An 8,202-nucleotide genomic window follows, 5' to 3' on the forward strand; every position below is an offset into this window, starting at 1 on the left:
GGTTAGTAGTTGAAGGTCCGTAACAATTATCTTAACATGTTGCTCTTCTTCTATTTCTTGGCTATCAGGACTTCTAAATTTTGTGTTTTTCTTATCTTATATAGGATTTTAATGGACAATGGAGATAAAAGTTGGATGAATTGCCTAAGATGGACGGAGGAGTATAGTCATGGAGTGAACAGTTTTCTTGATAAGGCATTTGAACGAGTTTCTCAAAGAGATGAAATATTGTGCCCTTGCAAAAAATGTGTTAATCACTACTGGCATTATAGAAATGTCTTGGAAGAACACTTGGTTGTTGAGGGGTTTGTTGATAATTACACTAAATGGGTTTTCCATGGAGAAGGGTTTTACTCGAGAAATGCACCTGATCCAATCAATGATGATGAAGATTCTTACTTGCGTGACGACATTGATGGACTGCTTCATGATACATTTAGAAATGTGGAGGGTGAGTCGGCACATGAAAAAGTAGGGAGAGAGGGACTATTATCTAAAGATGCAAAGAAAATTTTTAAATTATTGGAGGAAGGGAAACAAGAGTTATATCCGGGGTGTGAAACTTTCACTAAATTGAGTTTCACCATTCAGTTGTACTTGCTTAAAACCTTGCATGGGTTGAGTAATGTAGCATTTTCAGTCATTTTGGCATTGCTGAAGGAGGCATTTCCCTTTGCCCAGCTACCAGAGTCATTCAACAAGGCTAGAAACATGATAAAAGATTTGGGTCTTCATTACGAAAAAATACATGCATTCCCTAATGATTGCATGCTATTTTGGAAAGACAATGAGAAAGCAGAAAATTGCTCCGTTTGTCAGTCTTCTAGATGGAAGAGTGTTGGTAATGCCTTGACTAATGCCAAATCTAAAATCCCTGCATAGGTTTTAAGGTACTTTCCCTTAAAGCCTAGGCTTCAAAGGATGTTTATGTGTCCTGAAACATCTGTTGTAATGAGGTGGCATGCTAATGAACGACCCAATGAAGGGAATATAAGATATCCTGCTGATGGAGAAGCTTGGAAGGATTTCGACTCTTTGCACCTAGACTTTTCTAGAGATCCTCGTAATGTTAGGTTGGGTCTTTCAACTGATCGTTTCAACCCATTTCGAACCATGAGTATTTCTCATAGCACGTGGCCTGTTATGTTAATGAACTATAATTTATCACCGTGGATTTGCATGAAGTCGGAATATATCATGTTGTCAATGATCATTCCGGGTCCTTCATCTCCGGGAAATGATATAGATGTGTACCTACAACCATTAATTGCAGAATTAAAGGAATTATGGGAAGCTGGGATAGAAACTTATGATGCTGAAACCAACCAAACATTCTGAATGCGTGCAGCCTTATTGTGGACAGTTAGTGATTTTCCAGCATTAGCAATGGTTTCTGGATGGAGCACCAAAGGGAAATTGGCATGCCCCACTTGTAATTATGACACATACTCTCAATATCTCAAGCATAGTCGTAAGATGTGTTACATGGGTCATAGGAGATTTTTGCCTTGCGATCATCCATTAAGAAAAGATAAGAAATCATTTAATGGTCAGGAGGAGCATAGACCTGCACCAACTCCTTTGTCGGGTCTAGAGGTATTTGAAGAGCTGCGTGAATTCAACAATGTGTATGGAAAGGGAAAAAAAAGGCCTCGGGATAATAAGGGTCCCTGGAAAAAAAGGTCCATTTTTTTTTAATTGCCATATTGGGCACATAATAAATTGAGGCACAATCTTGATGTGATGCACATAGAGAAGAATATATGTGATAGTTTGCTTGGGACTTTATTGGATATAGATGGAAAGTCAAAGGATCATGTAAATTCTCGCTATCACTTACAAGAAATGGGGATACGGAAGGAGCTACAACCAATAGAAGATGATAATGGTAGTTTAAGTTTGGCTCGAGCTTGTTTCTCCATGAAGCCAGAACAGAAATGGTTGTTTTGCACAGTCATAAAAAATGCCAAATTACCAAAAGGGTGTGCTTCAAATATATCACATCGTGTGCAAGTGAAGGACATGAAAATATCAGGGTACAAGAGCCATGATGCTCATTTTATAATGCATTACCTTCTCCAAGTTGCTGTTAGAAAAGCTTTTCCCAAGAATGTTTCGCTGACCTTGATTAGATTGGGCAATTTCGTTAGAGCCATATGTAGTAAGGTTATAAGGCCAAGAGATCTTGAAAAAATGCATTCTTAAATTGTTGAAATAATATGTGACCTTGAAAAGATTTTTCATCCAACATTTTTTGATATAATGCTACATTTACCTATTCATTTAGTGAATGAAATTAAGTTTGGGGGTCCGGCCCATCTTCGTTGGATGTATTCCATTGAGAGGCACCTATGTAAGTAGAAGGGGTTCGTTCGCAATCGATCTTGTACAGAAGCATCAATAGCAGAGGGGTTCCTGGCTGAAGAGTGCTTTACTTTTTGTTCGAGATACCTACACGATGGCGTGAAGACAAGATTTAGTAGGTACCAAACTGAGGATGACGAGTGCCTTCAAAATTTGTCACCTATATTCCCTAACATAGGTCATCCAATAGGAAGAGAGAAGAAAAAGAGAAACACTTTTCTTATGGATTCACAATCCAAAGATGAAGCACATCGGTATGCTCTGTTCAATACTGGAGATGAACAAGTGGAGAAGTTAATTGAGTAAGATAAATTATATAACAAATATTTACATTTAAACTTCATTATTTGCATTTTAACTTCATTTATAAAGGCGTAGTAATTTAATTTTTAATTTTCATGATTGCAGGGAGCATAAGAATTTGATGGGTAATCATACTAGATCAAATGCCTGGGTAAGAGCAAGGAATCATAGTCTATAATTCAGTAACTGGTTTGAAAAGAAAGTTGAAAATGTTGAAGTGCCAGATTATTTACGAGGGCTAGCTCAAGGGCCTAATTCGGTGGCTAAAAGATATACTGCATATTTTATTAATGGATACCTATTTCATACGAAAACCCGAGATGCACCCCGCAAGACTCAAAATAGCGGAGTGACTTTATCAGAAACAACTGATAGTTTTGCTAATGCTAGGGACCAGAATCCCATTGATGGAGAGGTCATCTATTATGGAATTATTCAAGATATCATTTAGATTGATTATTATGGTCATTTTAGTGTCGTATTGTTCAAATGTGATTGGTTTCATAATGAAGTAGATGAATATGGTTTAACTCAGGTATACTTCAATAGATTATGCAGTACAAATGACCCTTATGTGTTAGCATCGCAAGTTCATCAGGTTTTTTATGTGGAGGATCCAGCTGAAAAGAGGTTTACTATGTAAGGAATAAAGTCCCGATATATTTGTATGATTTAGAGGAAGAGAATTGTCCCAATATCAGAGACACATTTTGGAGGGAACCTAATGATGACATTGGTTCCTTAAGTAGATTACTTGATGTTGACAATGGCACGTCAAGAGAAGACATGCCTGTTGATGTTGTTGACGTGCCAATTCATACACAAGATTTAGAAGAAACAATTAGAGAATCATCAGAAGAGGAGGATGACATTGATGATACTGATTGGGATTGGATGGAAGAGGATGATTAAAGTAAAAATCTTGAACAAACTTTAATTATGCACTTGCTTTTTTAATATTATTTTTATTTTTTATCAATGAATGATAGATTCCCTTTTAGAAAACTATTTATGATTATTCTTGTTCTCTCTTTTTAATCATCTTTCATTTATCTTCTTCAATTTACTGAATTTATGAATAGATTTGTATATTTAACAAAATGTATCTTAGGATGAGATTTAAGTTATATGAAAAAGGTGTGAAGGTCTTGATACAAAATTTAAAAGGTCTGTAATTTTAGAGTTGGTCATCTTTTATTTTGTTTCTACTAATGCTTATGCTAACCTTTCCTTTTATTTTAATTTTCTGAACTTTACAGAGTTCTGAATAGTCATGGATGAAGAAGATCGGGCTGTAAGAAAAAACAAAAGAGAAAAAGGCTCAATGTTCCTTCCAGCTGGATCACTTGCCTCGTTGGCAAACCAAATGTCATTGAGGGGAACAAAAAGAAATGTTCAAGCAGTTGATTGCTCAAATAGGGAAAAACAGGTTCCAAGGTTAAGATCCCAAGTGCAAACTCAAGTGCAGCAAGAGCCAATTCATTCTACCTCTCTTGTAGAACAAGTACAACAAGTACCAAGGCATTCAACCGCTTCTGCAGCACAAACAGTACTAGGACAAGTGCAGCAAGAGTCACGACATCCTACCCCTTATACTGCACAAGCAGTACAGGAGCAAGTGCAACAAACATCACAAGATTCTACACCCCAAGAAGCAAATCAAGAATCTGAGGAACAAGGTAAGAATCTACAGATTGTCATAGATTCTACCAACATTAATTAGTAATTTGGTAATCTCTGTGTTGTGATTATTGTAGGTCCTGCTTCCATGAAAAAAAAAGAGTTAGAACACAAATTCAAAATGTCCATGGACGAAGTGAGCGTAAATTGATCGTGCTAAATAAGCACAACCAACCTGTTGGTCCTACTCAAGCGATCATAGCAGAGTTAGGGAGCTTCCTTGGAACATTGGCAAGAAATTCGACCTTTTGTCCTGTTAACGTATCAAATTGGAGGAAACTGAAAACACATAAAGATATGTGGAAATATACCAAGGTTTGAAGTTCTCAATGTTTCTATTTTTTATTGATATTTTTCAGTATCTTTCGCATTAACCTAACAGCACCAAGTTGTAGGAAAAATATAACATTCCTGATACTGCACAAGCATGGGCTTTAAAAGCAATTCAATCTGCTTGGAGAAAGTATAAGAATTGGTTGAAGAAAAAACACTATATACCCTATGCCAATGACCAACTTCGAATGGAAAACAGGCTCGAATATGTTCCACAATCTCATTTTATGGATCTCCTTGTATAATGGAACTCTGAAAAATCTCAGGTAATATATAAATTAAGGACAACGTAACTTTCTTTTCTTGAAACTAGTGCCTTATTTACATCTGATTTATTCTCTTCATTGCTTGTATTTTTGGTTCCTATTATCTCACTAACTAATTTATTGCAGAAAATGTCAACACTAACAGAGAGAATCGCAAAAAGTTGAGGTATCCGCATACTGTTGCCAAAAAAAGCTTTGCTGTAATTCGCGAGGTTTGGCGTTTTCTTTTATTGTTCATTTACTATAAACCTGCAGACCTTACTTAGGAAGATTTTTATGCCAACTTTCATTTAACTAGGAAAAAAAGAAGGAAGGTCCCGATGTTGTGACGAATAAGGCCATCTTTGTGACTACAAGAAAGAGGAAACCTGGTCAAGTATACAAGGACTCATATGAAGATACGATTAGGAAAATAGTACGAAACATTCTAATATAAAGTTTATTGAGATCATTTGTTTGTTCTTAAATGTTGGATCAGTTTGATATACATGAACTCTCTACTCTTGAATCTGATTTGTAGGCTGAAATGGAAAGAGTACAAACTCAAGAAAGCGAAGATGGAGTTGATGCATTTGCCGCAGTTATGGGACCTGATCATCCGGGCCACGTATGATTGTATGGGCGTGGGGTTACCAAAACTGTCTTGAAAGGGAAAGCTGGAGATTCTGGACCCTCTTTAAATGGTAATGATGAAGCAAAAAATGGAGGAGATGGAAGCGAGGATGCAAAAAATGCAGGAAAAATTCGATGCACAAACGGAGGTGATGGAATAAGGTATTACAATGAACGTCATCGCACAACTTTAGCGTCTAAACCCAGACTTAGTACTTGATCCTAGCATGCTAAAATTCAATTTTCGTTCGCGAGGAGAAGCTGCTAGTAGTAACAACCAAGGTCAGTAATTCTTCTTCTTCTTTCACTGTTCTCTCTGTTCAAGACATTTCTTTTCTTCTTGTTCTCAGTCTCAAGCAACTGAGTAATCTTGATTCGTACATGTGATCTATTTAATAATTTTATTAATCTCTCTGTTGATTTTTTTTCTTGCCTAAGCATTGATGAAATCTTATACTGGCTGGTTGTTTGTAAGGAATGAACGAAATATGTAACGCTGGTGTTTAATTGCTTGCTACTTCTTGATCTATCTGGATTGGTTGGAAAGAACAGTGAGCTGGTGTTTTACATATTAGATGAAGAATGTTGTTTACCAGTTTTTTACGAAATAGTTTTTTACCTGAGCATTTACCAGTTGATTCTGCTTATTTCCAGCAGACTTAGGATCAGTTTTGCTAGGCTTGTGTACACTAGCACTTGAGGTCAAATGTTCATAACTCTCAAGTGCTTTTTCCCCACTTCGAACTATTCGATCTGGTATCTGCTAGTGCACTGTACTGCTGTTTGTGAGTTGCAGATTTTTATGCTGTAAACTGGTGCTGCTTACGAGTAGTATCCCTTGGAGTCACATTATTTTCCAGTGTCTTGTTTGCTGCTTGCATTCCTAGCAGTTTTTTTTTCTCATCAACTTTATATATACGGAGTATATAACAACGAAACAAGTTTTGTAATTTTTCGTTGTCGTTTTATTCTCGTGCTATCAAACCTTCTACTGGTACATGTTGTATTGATCGATGGAATTACCAATCTTGATTGTCAAAATTCTTTTACCTCAGCACCCCTCAAATGAGATGGAGCAACTGCATCACTCATAGTAACATAGACTTGCTGCTGTGTGTGAACATCGATCAGTACCCAAGACTTTCCCTATAGTTCCGGTTTCACCAGCAATATGTTTAGTACTGCCCTTATATATTCTCTGCAACTGATTGCAGCTTCTTTTGTACATGAACTCTGTACCTACTTGCGAATAGCAGTACTTGGACTCATTTGATCCTCAGTCTGCACCATAGCATTATGCAGCACTTTAGCACCATCCTCCAAATTCCTTTCTCTCTTATTTGTTTGTACTGCATCATGTGCATTTTGGATCAAGTTAGAAGCTTCAGTAGCTGCACACAAGTTAACATCTTCAGCAGCTACATATTCACCTACAGCCACCTTGTTTACCATGATTTCCTACATGTTACCCCTTGATTCTTTCTCATCAACCGCATCCAAGGCTTGTACTTTAGTGCTAGTCTCACCAGCAAATTGCACCTGCTTCTGATCTTTCTCTTCTCTAATTATATATTCGTTTTGGGGTGGATTTTGAAAAGACGCAAAGTGATACTCACCTATCTAAATATCATGAGATCAGATTCATCTTGTTTCTACTTTCTGATTAGAACAGAAATTGTGTCACATTTTTTTGGGATTCTTCTTTAACATGCTTTCCATTGTTGAAACGACCTTCAAAAGAAAGCAGAAACAAGAAGCAAGAATTTTATCAGGAAACAGGAACTTCAAAACTATAAGACAGATCTATTGTTTTATGGTATCAGACAACAGCTGAAATGGGATGTCAAATGATACATACAAGAAACTGATAGGTAGAAACAGCTGGCACAATTCTCTATTCCTAGTCATTTATTTTTGAGACATTACTGACAACAAAACATACACTTCTATAAAGGCCATAAAACCGTTATAGATCTTACAAGGAAAACTTTGACACACATTTGCAAAATATAACATGATGAATATCATCCATGAAGTTGATGTGTACAGATTTGAATGTTTCTCAAAAAGAAAATAGGAGTTTTAATAAGATATTATCTGTGTATTGAGTGTGCACGCTTGAAGGGTAACGACATTATTTATCCTATTTTGTAGGTGTTGAAAATGAAGAAATGGAAGGTGATGATGATCGGAGTGAAGACTTCTGAGTCGCTGCTCTTTTGCTAGATCTTTTGGGAATGATCTCTTTTGCTAGATGTTTTAGGAATGATCTTTTGCTATCAAACAATTTAAAACTTATGCAAACTCTCTTGAAATGCATGTAAATTAAACTTAATTATGCATATTTGGGGTGTAACATTTTGCTTTTATGGATATTACTAGCTTGCAGCCCATTTGGATTGAAAACTTTCATTTTGTGATTATATAAAGTGCATTGTATATGATAATTGATTGACCAGGGTTGTAAATTTTATTTTTACCGTTCCAATAGTCTACCAAACCCGTTGCAGAAAGTCCCAAATAAAATGTGCCAACCATTGCAATAGGCCATGTGAACCGTTCCTATATGTCCGAAAACTATTCCCGTAGATACTTATTGATTGTCTCTAATCCAATAAAAACTTTTGCATAAGATTTTATTAAC

General features: G+C 36.4%; 2 protein-coding genes across 2 annotated transcripts; both read left to right on the forward strand.

The window, feature by feature from the left end:
- Nucleotides 1-1,338: 1,338 nt before the first annotated feature.
- LOC132611991 (uncharacterized) lies at nt 1,339-3,579 on the forward strand. Its single transcript, XM_060326345.1, has 7 exons — nt 1,339-1,666; nt 1,799-2,137; nt 2,393-2,666; nt 2,773-2,818; nt 2,867-3,082; nt 3,203-3,297; nt 3,417-3,579. The coding sequence occupies exons 1-7, from the start codon at nt 1,339-1,341 to the stop codon at nt 3,577-3,579; spliced, it is 1,461 nt and encodes a 486-aa protein (XP_060182328.1).
- A 361-nt stretch (nt 3,580-3,940) lies between these two features.
- Nucleotides 3,941-5,926, forward strand: LOC132611992 (uncharacterized). The gene is made up of 6 exons (XM_060326346.1): nt 3,941-4,346; nt 5,073-5,158; nt 5,245-5,322; nt 5,467-5,553; nt 5,642-5,707; nt 5,909-5,926. The coding sequence occupies exons 1-6, from the start codon at nt 3,941-3,943 to the stop codon at nt 5,924-5,926; spliced, it is 741 nt and encodes a 246-aa protein (XP_060182329.1).
- Nucleotides 5,927-8,202: the final 2,276 nt, after the last annotated feature.

Source organism: Lycium barbarum, chromosome 9 (assembly GCF_019175385.1).
Source record: "Lycium barbarum isolate Lr01 chromosome 9, ASM1917538v2, whole genome shotgun sequence".
Taxonomy (NCBI): Eukaryota; Viridiplantae; Streptophyta; class Magnoliopsida; order Solanales; family Solanaceae; genus Lycium; species Lycium barbarum.

What these genes read in the sequence shown, in the direction of transcription:
- LOC132611991 (XM_060326345.1), top strand. Translation starts at nt 1,339, where the DNA reads ATGCGTGCAGCCTTATTGTGGACAGTTAGTGATTTTCCAGCATTAGCA. An exon ending in ATACTAGATCAAATGCCTGG is followed by an intron (nt 2,819 to 2,866) that starts GTAAGAGCAAGG and finishes TGGTTTGAAAAG; the next exon opens with AAAGTTGAAAATGTTGAAGT. An exon ending in AGAATCCCATTGATGGAGAG is followed by an intron (nt 3,083 to 3,202) that starts GTCATCTATTAT and finishes GGTTTAACTCAG; the next exon opens with GTATACTTCAATAGATTATG.
- LOC132611992 (XM_060326346.1), top strand. Translation starts at nt 3,941, where the DNA reads ATGGATGAAGAAGATCGGGCTGTAAGAAAAAACAAAAGAGAAAAAGGC. An exon ending in GCTTTGCTGTAATTCGCGAG is followed by an intron (nt 5,159 to 5,244) that starts GTTTGGCGTTTT and finishes TCATTTAACTAG; the next exon opens with GAAAAAAAGAAGGAAGGTCC. An exon ending in GAAAGAGGAAACCTGGTCAA is followed by an intron (nt 5,323 to 5,466) that starts GTATACAAGGAC and finishes TCTGATTTGTAG; the next exon opens with GCTGAAATGGAAAGAGTACA.